The sequence below is a fragment of the Pelobates fuscus genome, chromosome 3 (assembly GCF_036172605.1).
Source record: "Pelobates fuscus isolate aPelFus1 chromosome 3, aPelFus1.pri, whole genome shotgun sequence".
NCBI lineage: Eukaryota > Metazoa > Chordata > Amphibia > Anura > Pelobatidae > Pelobates > Pelobates fuscus.
Genome location: NC_086319.1, coordinates 387442128 through 387458533, shown reverse-complemented (window position 1 = coordinate 387458533; position 16406 = coordinate 387442128). Strand labels below are relative to the sequence as shown.

At 39.3% G+C, this 16406-nt stretch overlaps 1 protein-coding gene across 4 annotated transcripts in view; it reads right to left on the bottom strand.

Moving 5' to 3' along the window:
- Nucleotides 1–1996: 1996 nt before the first annotated feature.
- The window catches only part of ARRB2 (arrestin beta 2), a 37051-nt gene continuing 22641 nt past the window's right edge, over nucleotides 1997–16406 (bottom strand). For all 4 annotated transcript variants that reach the window (XM_063449650.1, XM_063449647.1, XM_063449649.1 and 1 more), the window contains 12 exons: nucleotides 15810–15854; nucleotides 15234–15430; nucleotides 14920–14979; nucleotides 14616–14683; nucleotides 8526–8661; nucleotides 8154–8238; nucleotides 7953–8025; nucleotides 6968–7105; nucleotides 6796–6879; nucleotides 5804–5877; nucleotides 5602–5656; nucleotides 1997–3305 (listed from right to left, as the gene is read on the bottom strand). In XM_063449650.1, coding sequence (XP_063305720.1) covers nucleotides 3209–3305; nucleotides 5602–5656; nucleotides 5804–5877; nucleotides 6796–6879; nucleotides 6968–7105; nucleotides 7953–8025; nucleotides 8154–8238; nucleotides 8526–8661; nucleotides 14616–14683; nucleotides 14920–14979; nucleotides 15234–15430; nucleotides 15810–15854 — 1112 coding nt within the window. In that variant the 3' untranslated portion in view covers nucleotides 1997–3208. The remainder of the gene's footprint in view (nucleotides 3306–5601; nucleotides 5657–5803; nucleotides 5878–6795; nucleotides 6880–6967; nucleotides 7106–7952; nucleotides 8026–8153; nucleotides 8239–8525; nucleotides 8662–14615; nucleotides 14684–14919; nucleotides 14980–15233; nucleotides 15431–15809; nucleotides 15855–16406) is intronic.

Here is a 16406-nt window from a genome sequence, read left to right as displayed (position 1 = left end):
CATTCACAGAATAAGACCAGTCATTAACATTCCAGGGGGGGGGGGGGGGAAATGTTAAAAAAACAGATGCAAAACTAACAATATAACAATATCACTCATATGCCTGTCTGCCTGGCAACCTCTTGGTATTTTCCACCCGTGTTTTCTACAGTAAAGCATGCCATATATCTAAGATTTACATTACATAAGCACACATATAAGAGGGTCTCACAATTACCACTGCAACCACACGCCTGTACACATAGGACATGCATGTGTCACTCATGCCCTAACCATTTCAGGGAAAAGCTGTGTAGCTCCCTCTTGTACCATAACCTTAACAAAAATGTGCAGAGGCAGCGACTTGGAGCACCGTACTAACTCTCAAGATCAATCTCTTACACAATATGTTTTAATGTGAATTTTGCTTGTCCCTGCCTTAGATGTCGCGACAATGCAGGTGGATATGTTCACCTATTATAAGCCTGTTTTATAAACCTGTTTTACAAGCCTGCTTTATACACCTGTTCTATAAGATTGTACTATAAGCCTGTTTTCTAAGCTATCAGAATTACGTTGAAAATGTAATGTCTTAATCCTAAATAGCATGATTTAAGCCTGTTCATAATTATAAAAATAGTGCATTGTACTACCATACCCTTATGCTTTCCATGTTACACACTCTCTGTTTTGAATATGCATGCGGATTGCCTTTGGGGTACCACGTGCCTGAATGTTACCACCATATGCACTGCAAAAATAAAGAATTCAAAAAAAAAAAAAACAATATAACAATATCACATATGGAGAAAATGTAGCAAAGAAAAGGTGAAACAAAACAAAAATGGGCAGAAATAAAAATGAATGAAACGTGAATGTGACACTTTGTTGTGCTTTCTCTATGCAAAATGATGTGCTAACTATAGGGGATAAGGCAAACTATGTTACAAATCTGGGCAATAGACAGCTCTACAAAAATAAACTTTTTTAAAATTGTGTTTTTAAACTATAATTTTAACAGTTACTTAAATCAAAATCACTACAAAAAAAAAAACTATTTGTAAAAAGTAGACTTTCCTAGGATATTTAAAGGAACACTATCGCCACCATAACAACTACAGCTTATTGAATTTGTTCTGTGAGTAGAATCATTCCCTTCAGGTTTTTTGCTGTAAATGCTGTATTTTCAGAGGAAACACATTGTTTACATTACAGCCTAGTGAGAACTCCACTGGCCACTCCTCAGATTGGCTGCTAGAAGTGCTTCCTGAGGCAGTGCTGCCATTCAGTGTCTCCTCCCTCTGCATGGTGACACTGAACGTACCTCAGAGTTGCATTGATTAAATACTATGAGGAGATGTTGATTGGTCAGCTTGGTCTTTGACTTGTGCTGGCTCTGCCCCTGATCTGCCTCCTTGACAGTCTCAGCTAATCCTACACACACACACAACTAATAGTGAATTTTGCATTTTACAGAACTATGTGTGTCCTATTTCAAACACCTCAGACTTGTACCCTATTGCCTTGGTTACATGCTACAATGGCAGTAGAATACAAATCTAATGCTATTTGTTGACGTGACAATTTGAGCATACTGTCCTGCATCAAACTTTGTGAATCTCACCCAACCACTTTGATGTTTAGTAGATTTGCCCCAGGCTGACTGATCACATTGACTTAGCTGGAATGCAAATTATACAAGGATGGAAACACGGAAAAAAAAAAAAAAACACAAGGTCAGTTTGCTTTAGTTTTTTTTTTTTTATTCTTCACGTTCTAATATTGTAGCAAAAACAAAAAAAAAGATAAAAAATAAGGTTTTTGTGTTTACCTGTGAAGCTTTTTTTCTTTTAATTTCTTTTTTTTTTTTTTAAACGACACAAAAATTTCATTTTACATCAAGACAAAAAAATATATTACGAATCAATGCAACCAAAAAAAAAAAATATTAAACCATAAAAATGACACCACATCTCTAAAAAGAAATAAAAAAAGAAAAAAAAAAAAAAAAAAAAAAAAGGAGGAGGGGACATCTGTCCTCTGCAGCTTGTGCGAAGGAAGGAGTAAAACTCCCCTTAATTTCACATATCAGAATAAAATTGTCCCCTTGGGAGCCACTGACAGCAGACATGTCACACTGTCTGGGGACAATGGCCAGAATGAGATCATGGCAGCTCTGGATCTCCCTGAGACCGCTCAATCCCATGTGTCCCTCCATGTTTTCAGCAGGACTGAGGGTCACATCCAACCCCCCACCCTCCCCTCCCCAATTAAAAAGCATAAAAGTAAACCCTCAAGTCATTCACCTGAATGTAGAAGGTCTAAAACTGGCCCTTTGGATCTGTACATGTTCCCTCACCCGGATCATCTGACTTGGACATGATCAGATGAGAACCCATCCTAGTTAATTCACAGCCATGGAAACCTCTCGGTTGGGGTAAGTTAGTCAGAGTTGCCCGTGAAGGCAGTGCAAATATACAGTGTGCGGTGTGTACCAACTGTGGAGAGGTTACAAAACAAATACCAAACCACAATGTGTGAACACATCCAAAACAAACAGGTAAGGATATGAAACACATTTGACTCATACATACAACTTCTGTGAATGAAGGTTTGACTAGGTGTTGTATATATGCGAGTATATGGATCTCGCACGCTTACATGCACACGGTGCTGCTATGTCATATGTGCAGGAAGGTTTGACCAGGTGTTGTATATGTGAATATATATAATGCAAAAACAAACTTTTCCATTTATCCCCCAATTATATACAATTTACAAATGCTATATATACAGCCGTATTACAGTGTATAAATGTTGGCATAGACGTCTACACACAGCCCTACGATACACCGTATAAGAGCCCTCTCCATCTGTATGCATGCACTCTCGGCCTATGCCAGTGGATATATATGCATTTAATCATACACAGCCTTTGAACACACAATTTTGTGTGTCTATGCAAGCCCATCTTCCCATTCACAGCCACTGATTTGACGTCTACCTGTACACACACCGCCTTTAGCTTTTCAACACAGGGTGTTTATCTATACAATGATGCATATGAAGGCTTTCCATCCCATCAGTAACAGTCTGGGAGTGAATACACTGACATACACAGCCTTGTTTGGTGCACTGAACGGCCCCACTTTATGTGGGATCTTTACGTGTGAAAAAAAAGGGGCAGGGTTTCCATTTGTGGCAGTGAGTGAAGCCCTCAGCAGGAAGGCTAGCAGTAGGCCTCGTCATCGTCCTTGTCATCCTTTAATCCCTTTAGCCTTAGACGAGCAAAGTCTTCAAATACGATGTCATCATCCTGAGCAAAACTGCAAAGCAGCAAGGGACACAAGAAAAGAAATGTAAACAGAGACCAATAAACAAAACACACAAATCCATGTGTGTAGTGTTAAACCAGGGTAAATAAGCATCAGCTATTTCAATTTTAATTTTATTTTTTTTAAATACATAAAGGGAATCAACACAGTAAAGGAGGAGACCATATTTAAAATAAGAAAAACTACCACAACAAGAGGACATAGTCTTAAATTAGAGGGGCAAAGGTTTAAAAATATCATCAGGAAGTATTACTTTACTGAGAGGGTAGTGGATGCATGGAATAACCTTCCAGCTGAAATGGTAGAGGTTTACACAGTAAAGGAGTTTAAGCATGCGTGGGATAGGCATAAGGCTATCCTAACTATAAGATAAGGCCAGGGACTAATGAAAGTATTTAGAAATAGATGGGCCGAATGGTTCTTATCTGCCGTCACATTCGATTGTTTCTATAAAATCGGACTTCTTTTAACAAAACACTTTTGGAGGAATAATCTATCCAAAGATAGTTTTCTACTTAGAATACAGATAGTCCAAAGGTTATTCAGCATGCTACATGGATTAGTTATATAGTACGAGGCTGTACATTCATATAATATTTACATTTTTGGTACATGGATTCCATTAATCCAAGTTAATAGAACTTGTGTCCATAGAGATACATTTTTTTCACAGCAAAAGTGTTATAAAATAAACAAAGCTCAGAGAAAGACATTAATCTTACTGTTATTCTGCAAATCTATGTACACAATGAACAGCTTTTATTTATTTAAGTTGTTCTCCAAATATGAATGATAAACCTAATGAACTGGGGATAGCTCACTTACAATAATTTCTAATGGTGAATATCCAACGCTGTTCTGGTAACTCTTAAACTAAGTTATTATAGTAAACGTAAAATATCATAATGTTGCAAATACTAAAGATTATTACTATCAAGGAGGAAAATCTACATTTAAGAATCATGATTTAAATTTAGTCTTAATTCAAATCCACCCTGTTTTAAACCATGTACTATTCAGCAGTTTTAAAATATATTAAAACAATCCAAACTCTGGTCTGGGCTCAAAGAAACTATGGGGTTGTTTATAAAGGGAAACAAGCAAATGATCCTGTATGTGAATTCATAGATAATTTAAAATTTAAAAGTAAAAGAGCAGGCCTGAAATAAGACAAAAATATATGGAGTAACATTTCTTTTCAACCGCTGCAGCACACCACAATGTTTGGAAAATAAAAAATATATTTTTTCCATTTCTTCTAAATTTAAATTCCAAAGAACTCTTCCACACTGTGTAAAATGACACAGAGCACTCTGATTGGTTGGATTCTAAGCCAACCAATTAGAGTGCTGTGACAAGTAAATTTACAGACCTACTTGTCAGTCTCTTCATTTACCTGTCAGAGCACTCTGATTGGTTGGCCTAAACTAATCAATCAGAGCGCTCTGAGCCTAACTGCAGGGTGTGGAAAGGCTTATTTTTTTCATCTTATTTTGTTTTTGCGCTTGGGTTTTGTATTTTATTTTCAAAGTCCGACGGGTATTATGGTTTATATTTGGCCTTTTTTGGAGCTGAAAAAAAGAAGATTTTAGAAAAAAGACGACATCAAATGGTATGTTATTTTTTATATACAGGGATTTCGTTTTATTGTTCCCTCCTCAGAGGGGATAGGTAGGGGCTTATTAATTATTTTTTGAGGGGGGGGGGGGAGGGGTTAGGGGCTTGAGGACCCCTCGTCACCTGGGGGGGGGGGGTTTACATTAAATTCCGATACGAACAAAGTCCCGAATTGTGTCATGAATAAACATGAACAAACAAACTGTTCTCATTCTGTTACGACAAAGTTTTGCTGGCGTTCTGTGTAAGTGACAGGACGTTCGGGAATACTGACAGGAAGCATCGCAAGATCATGGCTCAAATGTGAGAATTGTGGGAAAAATGCTCTGACCACCGGATATGAATCACACTTTGTTCCTCCGCTGGTCATAGCTGGTCAGGTGTAGGAAACCTCCATAAGACAAAGTAGTCCCTACTTTGTCTTATGTTTTAAAGAAAACTAGGTCAGACAGGAAGAAATGAAGAACAGATCCTGACCGAGGAAGAGAAGAGGAACTGATTGGGAAAAGGTGGGGGCATCTCGCTTAGTGTCCGCCTGTCTTGGTACAAAAAGGTCTATGATGTGCATTTACAATGGTGAATAACTTGTAGATCTGGCTCACAGCTTAGGACCTGAAATTCTGCATCTTGGTATTAATGCATAAATATTCTAAATATAAGATCAACTTACTTTGTATCAAACTCAATAAGGTTTGTGTCAACAGGTACGTCCGTCTGAGGGAATTCTGCAAAAGACAAAAGTGTGTTAAAGGCAAGTACTCTAGTGTGCAGGGCGATATGGGTGGCAGGAAGACTTCAGAGAGCGAAAGACTGATGGACCACCGACTCCATGGACAGAAAGATCGTTACAAGCGGATATTAATTTTACTCACCAGACACAGGCCGCGAGACAGGCTCTGGTGGCTTTGGATGCATCAGGACAAAGGGCAGCTCCACCGCCACATCTCTAAGAAACAGGGAGATGGAGAGGCATGAGAGAACATGTATACACAAAGCTATATGCTTATCGGAGAAGAGGACGACTTATTCAACTCATTTTTTGCTGAAGATAAGAATCACACAAAAAACAACAACAAAAAAGACAAGCAACACTAAGGCTTCGAGGAAAATTGCACAGTTACATTAGCCCCTTAAGGACTAAGGTAATTGTTCTGACCAAAACAAATCGTCGAATTTGCACTGTGTTTCTGTTCTATAATTTACCCCTTTCGTATTAAGTGCACCCACGCTTATTTATAATTTTGTACAGGAGCACAGGGCTTTCATCTCACATCAAATATTTATATATAAAACATACTTTAATATGTCAAATAAAGAGCTTGTCCTTTTCATTTTTACACACTATAATTTTCCAGATTGGATGACTGGGCCGACACTGCCTTTGACACCTGATAGTAGCCCGGGAATGAGAATTACCCTCTTCATGGTAATATATATCTTCATATGTAAGCGCTTACACTATATATAAACAGACTTGTGCAAAAATTAATTGAATAAAATTCCACAGGTAAATCCCAGACAAAATCAATTCATGTGGGTGTGTATTTGGACAAACTGGCAGAAACAAAGCTTTTGCACAAGTCTAATATAAATTGTACAGTGTAATCGTGGGATATTCTCAATACAGAAATTATAGAACTGGAGAAATATTATGGGGGCGACCAAAAAACAAGTAATTTAATTCTAAAGAAAGACCAGGAAAATTTGAGGAAAAACTGGAAATTGCGTTGCTGGTTTTTTTTTTTGGCATTCCTTATTAAATAGCAGTTGTACGTCCGGTTGCTGGCTAAGGATTCTGGGTTTAATCCTTAGTTTTTCTGGCATTATCCATCTAGCATTATGAGTGAGTGCAAAGTTTACTCACCCGCCACGAGACACTATGAGCTTGACCTTCACTCTGTACGACACCAGTATTCCCAACACTTCCTTGCTGGCTCCCTCTTTGACACTGGAAAACATGCACAGCAGGGCACACCATAAGTCAGGGTACTTCATTTATCATTACCATGAAGCAGATTATCCAAGCAGGTACATACATGGTGCTCGATGCCAGATTGGTGTCCTCGTGTTTGAGTTTCCCATCCAACGCCAGCCCGCGTTTCTCCCGGTTATTTGACAAAAGAGGGGTTAATGTGTAAACCTTGCAGAATGTGGAGCTTGCAGTAACCTGGTCACTGTAGGAGAGAGAGAGAAAGAAAACACGGCTTTTAGGAAGATCAAAGAGAAATACTTTAGGCTTTATGAAGGGAGAGTGTGTGTTCCAATAATTTATAGAACATGTGGTTAAATTATGTCAGTTTTGTTATTAATGGATTTATAGAAATATAGAAGAAGAAAAAAAAAAAAAAAAAAAAATCGAAAGGAGTCAAACAGAAAGCTTTTGGTTACAAAGCAATTCCAGTGTGACAATGAGCCTGAACATCAGTGAACTGAAGGTTTCACAATATCCAATATAGACAAAGTGCTCCCCCTAGAGGCTTACAGAGACAGTAAATGGGCAAAGCATACAAAAAACAAGTAATTTAATTCTAAATTTAATTCTACAGATAAAAGCCAGTAAAAGACAGGCTAGAGCAGGGATAGGCAACCTTCGGCACTCCAGATGTTGTGGACTACATGCCCCATAATGCTCTTACACCCACTATGCTGACAAAGCATCATGGGAGGTGTAGTCCAAAACATCTGGAGTGCTGAAGGTTGCCTATGCCTGGGCTAGAGTATCACATGTGAAATAAGCTCCCAATGACTGTATTGTAAACTGAAAGAATGCTGTCTCTTTAAAATGAAATTAGCCCCCAACACAAACACTAGGTCTTAAGAGGTTCTGAATGTTTCAATGGTTAAAAAAAAAAAATACTGCCATTATTCTATAGAAGATGTTAATATTCAATATTGATGTGACAATCAGTGAAGCAAAGCCAAAGCATAGGGCATAATGAGGAGAAGTTGAATTGGCAAGGAGAGTGCAAACAGGAAAAAATTAAGACCCACTAAAGATGAAAGACCACATGTATCACTTACTCCTGTTCGATTTGCGCAACTGGGCACTTGTACTGCGCTGTACTGAAGAGACAGATGTCTGCGTATTGCCTGACTGAGACAGAAAATAAACGGATTAATAGAGATAAATATGTGCATGATGTGGTTATAGTATCCTGACATTTAAGTGGATCACCAAAACAGTGTATTGATATGCCGGAGTAGAATGTAATGAATTTGTACCTGACACTTTGATTCTTTTGACGGTCTTGCTAGAGTTATTGGTCACATGCACATTCACGTTAATGGCTTCTCCGTGATAATAAAGCTGCAAATAGATATCAGAAATATCAACTCTCATTCTCTCACTGGATTGACGAATAACAGGCCCCCACCCCGTGACCCTCTCAACAAAGTTAGATTATGTAAATTACTGAATACTGTTCCTGCTAGCAAATGTGTCTCTTTGCAGGTCAAAGGATTATCACCTTTCCTTCTAAGCAGTGATGAAGAATTGCACTTAAATGACTCTTTCAATCGCAACATATCCCAGACATGACACGTGTTGTGTGTTTCTCCCTGTCCCCTACAGTTACCAAGTTCTCCTGGACTTACCTCCTTATCTAAAGAAGCTTCTAAGTGCAGAGATCTATCAGACATCAGGAAGTGTCTGGTGGTCTCTGCAATTGGCTGTGGTCCTGCCTTCTCTGGAGCAAACTGTACTTTTCTGATTACCAGGCGAACAGAGTTTCTGAAGGGAAGGCAGAGAAGATATTAAAATGGCTACAAATCAAGATCTTCTAAAGTACTGTACAACAGAGTAAACATATACATAAATTATAACAATGAATTACAAGGCGATATGATAAGGAGAATCAAATGGGATCTTGCGACCTCAGTCTAAATTAGATTTTCAAGGTAGACTACTAGCCCACACATTCAAAATCGTCCCTTGTCTGAGCAAAGAGATCGGCTTACAGTTTATCCAGTGAAACAAACTTAGTCTATTATGTAGCGATCCTAAAATCCTGATCTGTTATGGTCCTTCAGATGAGAATAAAGCACACAGAAAAATAAAACAAAGAAAGATATGATACTATTTAGTATCCCTTTCTAACCAGTGTGTTCTGAAGCCCTATCGCCTTCCCTAGTCTATGGGGCAGGACAGCAACTAATAGGCATCTCAGCAGTATGGCAATTCTGCTGCAAGGGTGTCCTCCCTGATGCCCGATCTTCACATTGTTTTTGCGCCACATGTCTTCCATTGCTGTAAAGCGGCAGTCATGGTTTCCGGCCTTTTACAGACCTAGTACAGCCTGCTGCAGTGAAACCAGTTGTTGAATATAATCACCTCTAGGGCTCCCATCCGTCCGGATAGGCCCTGAAAATCTGTACTGATCGTCGTTATATCGGATTGTGTGTTTGACTGGACGTCTGCCAGAAGCAGCTTCAGCACCGCGGACTTCACTGGAGCAGTGTCAGGGTTCGAGGGTTCATGATTTATTAAGTGTTCTTGCATAGCAAGACCACTTAATGTTATCTCACATATATATTATTAAGTGTTCTTGCATAGCAAGACCACTTACTGTTATCTCACATATATATTATTATTCTTATTATAGCCAAATTTACCACCCTAACTCCTCCCACAGTTTTTACACTACATAGACAGTAATATACCAAAACGTGCAGATTGTTCCCGATTGGATTGCTATTACTTTGTTGAACGTCTCGCCGAATGGTTCACGGAATATCGTCGTTCTTGTGGCGAAATTGGTCCCATAGGAATAAATGGCAAAATGTTCAAAACTAGAGTGGGAGCTGGCAAAAGCTGAAAAATCAGGACATGATTTCTAAACTGCCACCACTCCCTCATTTTCAAGTCCACTTACACAAATCTTATATCAAAACGTTCAGCTATCCCTGCTGCCACTAGAAATGCCATAGTCCTGATAGTTTTTACAATATGACCATTTGTTTGCAACTCACTCCGTCCATTGACATTCATTGAAACTCCACTGTAGCCAGCTCAAACTTGAAGGGCAATTTCTAAACTGTGACCGTGCCTTCATTTTTAATATCTCAGAGACATACTATGCATCACAATGTAGGTCTGGGTCCTGTGATTCTCACAATATAAAGCTCTTCGCTGTAGGATGTATAGTTTTTAAAATACGACCATTTGAAGATGGCAACCGCCAAAATACTCTGACCTGTGCCAGGCTGGAGCAGCAAGTGATGTCATAGACAGGGCCTTTTGTACACCTGCTAATGTTTTTATAACTGTATGTTTTAATGTAACTGTGAAGCACTTTGGGCAACAACGTTGCAATTAAATGTGCTATATAAATAAATGATAACAGTTACTCCGCCCACTCCAGTTGCAGACTACTGATGGAGGCAAGAACACTTCACAATTTCCCCAGAAATTGTAGCTTTTCTAGTTTATTTTTAATTTTTATTCACAAAGTGTTTAACAGGAAGAATATCCTGTGATTTCTCTTCAAGTAAATCCTTGAGACTGTTCCCCCTTAAGCTTTAATTATCTTATTTAAGCATGGCACCACTCAAGAGGTTTCCCCAGGGTAAAAAAAAAAAAAAAGTATATCACAAACCAGAGTCATGGTGAGCTATAACAAGCTTAACATGTACAATGCAATAACTATCTTTGCTTATTCCATTACGCATTTAGAGCTCCTTTCCTTGCAGGTTTTAGAAGAAAAACAAATTGAAAAGGCTGGATAGAACTTACTCCTTTATTATTAAAAGGTCCAAAACAATAAAGGGAAAAAAGGGAGGCGGGGGTAAATTATTGATATGTGCTAAATGTGCCAATGTGCTAAAATGCTTCATTGGCTTCCATGGAGATTGTTTGACTTTGACAAAATGTCCTATAATTACACAAACCCAAACAACACCTATTGACAGTTCCACTACACTAGTTATGTAAACAGACTACAAATGGACACTTATTTCTATTTCAAAACAAGAATTTCCTCTTAATTAGCACTGAATTAGCATATCAAATCGACCATCTCCTCTCTCTGTATTGTGCTAAACCTGCACTGGAAGGGGTAAGCAGTTCATGCACACACAGCACACCTATGGAGTTAAGCTGTATGGGGCAATCTGCATATATTTCTGCTTCCTGGCTTAAAAAAGAAAAACACCAACCATATGTACTGCAATCTTGCACTAGAAATGAAAAGGGAAATAAAGGATATGGGTAAAAGAGCCACGTGGCCAAGTAGACCATTTATTAGATTATAACCTTGGTTAAAGTCATGTCTCTCTGTAAGGTGAACCTCTACAAATATAGCCCGTGTGGATCTATTCTACACAAACAAATGCAAATGTTTTAGCAGAGGCTGGGAGGTTTCAGCAAGCACAGTCATAGGGCAAAAGTGTTTGAAAATTAACCCTTCGGTGAACTTTGAAATACATACCTCTGTTGCAGGGCTATTCAACAAGTGCATAAAGCTTTTGTTAAACCGGCATCCCCAGCTCTTGTTAATCCATCACCCTCACCTCTTGTTGAAAAGGAACCCCCAGCTCTTGTAGAACAAAGACCATAAGGGATATGTAGCTCTACAAAAGCGGAGGGCCTACCTGCTAGTCCTCACCGCTATATACTTAGCATGGAAACCAATCGGTACAAGAGGGGGCAAACACTGCAAGGTGACTGACCATGCACACGTTTATAGGGGCGCTTCTATTAACGAGACACAAAACACAATAAAACAGTAGGCAGGCAGCCACAAGAAAGATCAATGCTCTGCCAAATGTAAGTCACATATTTTCGCTCACTATTTAGACTTTACGTGTTGCAATAGCTTAATGCACATCCTCATCCTTGCTCAAAAGGACAGTATTTAGCAACGGTTTTGCAATACTATAGTTCTCCAGCCTCTTAATTTGGCAAGTTCCGTAATTAAGACACATGTTTCAATATGTGTTTTTTTTTGCTTTTGTTTAAATAAACTGAAATTGAATCGTGAAGTTCTATTTAAGATTTTGTATATAAAAAGCAAAAAACTTTTTGAAAAGTGCAAATCATTCCTTCTTTTTATTGCTTAATTAAGCCTGCAGAAAAGATAGATAAGACAGTTGTATCACACACACTGCAAATTTTCGGAAAGAACTTTATCTGATGAACTGATCTGTTGAATTTATTTATACATTTCTGGTGAATCTGTTTGTCCGCAGGTATTTAAAACAAAACAACAAAAAAATAATAGATCAAATTACCGTATATACTCGAGTATAAGCCGAGTTTTTCAGCCCATTTTTTGGGCTGAAAAACCCCAACTCGGCTTATACTCGAGTCAAGGTCTGTATTATGGCAATTTGCATTGCCATAATACAGACCGGGGGAGAAGGGGGCTGGCAGAGCTGTAACTTACCTGTTCTGCAGCTCCTGTCAGCTCTCTCCTCCTCTGCGCCGTCCGTTCAGCACCTCGGTCAGCTCCCAGTGTAAGTCTCGCGAGAGCCGCGGCTCTCGCGAGACTTACAGTGTGAGCTGATAGAAGGAGCTGCACGGACGGCGCAGAGGAGGAGAGAGCTGACAGGAGCTGCAGAACAGGTAAGTTACAGCTCTGCCAGCCCCCCTCTCCCCCCCACTGAACTGCCACTGGACCACCAGGGAAGGAGCCCCCCTCCCTGCCATATATCAAGCAGGGAGGGGGGACGAAAAAAAAAATATATAAATAAAATAAAAAATAATAATAATAAAAAAAAAAATTAATAACAAAAAAAGGGGGATAAGGACCACTATGGGAGGGAGGGGGGGGGGGATAAGGACCACTATTGGAGGGAGGGGGGTATAAGGACCACTATGGGAGGGAGGGGGGTATAAGGACCACTGTGGGAGGGGGTGGGATAAGGACCACTATGGGAGGGAGGGGGGTATAAGGACCACTATGGGAGGGAGGGGGGTATAAGGACCACTATGGGAGGGAGGGGGGTATAAGGACCACTATGGGAGGGAGGGGGGGGGGGGTATATGGACCACTATGGGAGGGATGGGGGGGATAAGGAACACTATGGGAGGGAGAAGGGGGATAAGGACCACTATGAGAGGGAGGGGGTGGGATAAGGACCACTATGGGAGGGGAGGGGGAAGTAAGGACCACTAGGGGAGGGTAAGGACCACTAGGGGAGGGGAGGGTAAGGACCACTAGGGGAGGGGAGGGTAAGGACCACTAGGGGAGGGGTGAGTCAGGACCACTGGGGGGGGGTGAAGGAACACGGGGGTGGGGAGGTAAGGACCACTGAGGGAGGAGGAGGGGAAGTCAGGAAATATCCTTGCACCGGCCCTGCACACACTGCATTCACACACTGCATTCATGCACACACACACACTGCACTCATACACACACGCTGCACTCATACACACACACACATACGCACACACTGCATTCATTATACACACACTGTAAATAAATATTCAATTAATATATTTTTTTTAGGATCTAATTTTATTTAGAAATTTACCAGTAGCTGCTGCATTTCCCACCCTAGTCTTATACTCGAGTCAATAAGTTTTCCCAGTTTTTTTGGATAAAATTAGGGGCCTCGGCTTATATTCGGGTCGGCTTATACTCGAGTATATACGGTAACTACATCTTCTCCAGGATCCCTATATTTAAACTGACATGTGAATGCAAGAGGGGCAATTAAATGATCCTTTTTGCGCAATATACTCCATGGTAACTCATTTACGACTTGGCGTGCTCCTATGTAATTATATGGAGTAATCATATCATTGCACTTTGACTTTCCATCATCTGCCTTATAACAATAACGCTGCAGGAAATTACAGTAAGGCTAGCAGGGTATTAAGTCTCTCCATGGGGCAAACAGAGCACCAGAGGGAGGGACTGTGAAAAGCCAACTAGTTTTAATCAGAATCTGGGAACTCAGTATAAAGCAGAAATTTACAGAGAAATTTAAAAAAAAAAATTACATTTTAAAAAGCCACTAGCTAATAAAGACTGTGATAAATATCTCAATATTGCATCTATTAAAAATATTTATTTTATTTAATTATATATAGATTTTGTATGGTGTGTGTATATATATATATATATATACACACACACACACACACACACACACACACACACACACACACACACACACCAAAAGAGTTGTGCTTGGGGAAAAAAGTGTGGATGAAAACCCCTTCCACCTGAAGTGGATAATGAATACATTGCTAAACACAAATATAACCTCATGCTGATGAGTTGCATTAACAATAAAACAGCTGTCCATGAGGGGTTCACTGGCTTTGCTCCTCTTCCTGAGTTGTGTTTCAAAGCTGTTGTATACAGCATACACAGACTCAAAGAAATCCATGTAAGAAGTGAAATTATGAGGCAAAAATGTGGTTCTTTGTTGAGCTAATTTGCATACGCCTACCCAGAATGCCTTGCAGTAGTGAGAGCATTGTTCAAGTGAGATTTCTGTGGGAACAGCAAGTCTTATGGCTTAACTGGTGTGTGTATTTGTGTTTAGCAATGTATTATATATATATATATATATATATATATATATATATATATATATAAAAACACACACACACACACACATATTGTTTGACAGGCTTCCCTACAACGGTCAGGACCTACAATTAAAGATTATCTAAACCCTGTGGTGCTGTAAAAGTTCATGTATGTATCGGTAAACCAAAAAATACCAATTTACCTTTTGTGCATTTTTTCCTCCGTGTTCTTTGCACAGAACGCACGGATTTCGTAATCGACACCACAGGCCTGCAAGGGAAAGAAAAGAAAAAATAGAGGAACGATATAAGGGTATTGCATAACCTACCAATTATAGCAAGATGTACTTATTTTATGATAAACATAAAAAGGAAAAAACTAAAATAGTAAGGAAACCACAGACTTGTTTTGAAAACACAATATGTCAGCATGATACGCATTGGCAGAAGGAGAGAGAGAGAGAGAGAGCGAGAATAAAGAGAGAGTTAAAGACATTTTTTTCTCACCTTGCCAGTATCCTCTGGACCTGGTTGCAGCGTCACTGAACATGGCAGATTCTGTGGAATCTGGTAAAGGAGGAGGGAAAGAAATGCTGTAACAGTGAGGGAATAAAAAGCACAAAGAATATGTACACTAAAAATTCGTTATAAAAAGAAATGAAAAAAATATATAAAAGAAATGAGGATGGAATCATCTGAAATATGTGCAGCAGTGGCCCCACATGTCTAACAATATCTCCCAAAATATCAGACCGCCTTCATAGGTGCTATAGCCTAGCATTGCCCAGCCCTGGGTAAAAGGTACAGATTAGTAGACTGACTGTGAAGTAGAACGGGTGTGCTTGCTCCCCCAGCTTCTTGATCAGACGCTCCTGCAGGCGGGTAAGCGGTTTCTTCTCCTCGGGAAGAGGTGGATATGCCTGGAAAGTGGAGATGAAGAGATCCTTCCGAAACGATAAGCCCAACACATCAAGATCCTCCCGTCCATATCGGAAAGCACAGGTCAACGTCACGTAGACTGAACAAGAGAGAAATAAAAACAAAAAACAAATGAGAAGGTCAAGGGGTGGGAGGGGAGAAATGGGAAAATAGTGGAAGCTAATGGTAGGCTTGCTAAACAAATTGAGCACAATGAGCTGTTAGATCAATGACAGGTAGTGAGACGAGTTTGAGGACTATTATCGCGCTTGAGGTACAAGTATAAAAAGTTACTCTGGGCAAATTCCTATTACTGCTTCCCAAGTACATGTTTACGCATCTGATCATTCTGTACCAGAGTTGTCAACTCTGAGTGAATGATCTTATTGAGGAGTATAAACGGAGCAGAGTGCTACATACTATATACTGACATACTAAGTAAAATAGATAAATAATATATAAAGAATAAAATAATTTACCTTTACGATCTTTCAAATAATCAGTGTCTACTAAAACAACTCCATCTGTAAAATAAGGATAATAAAAATGGATTTGGCGAAGGGTATTCGCAATAATATAACAAATCTGCAGAGCAAATCGCACAATGCCTACCAATAAAAAAAATAAAACTACAAAAAAGGTCAAGCATCTGGACCCCTTTTTAACCCCTTAAGGACACGACATGTGTGACATGTCATGATTCCCTTTTATTCCAGAAGTTTGGTCCTTAAGGGGGTTAAAGGATTATTTTGTCCCTGCTACATTGTAATCAAATATCTACAGACAGAGGTAATAATACTTTACATACTTCTGGGTCTGGATAATTTGAAGACATACACAATATAATTCCTACAGGGTTTTTCTATGTTTTGCAGTTTAGCACAAACTTCCCATCTGGTGACTTTATTAGCAATAATGTACTGCAATTAATTACATTTAGATTTTCGTTTTCGAGCAGGTCTACAATGATGCAGTTCAGAGTTTACAGATTAAAACCAAAAACAGCAGTTACTGTTGCGGCAAATAGGTTAGGGTTTTGTGGTTTTAGTTTTTTTTTGTTTTTACATTAACACGAC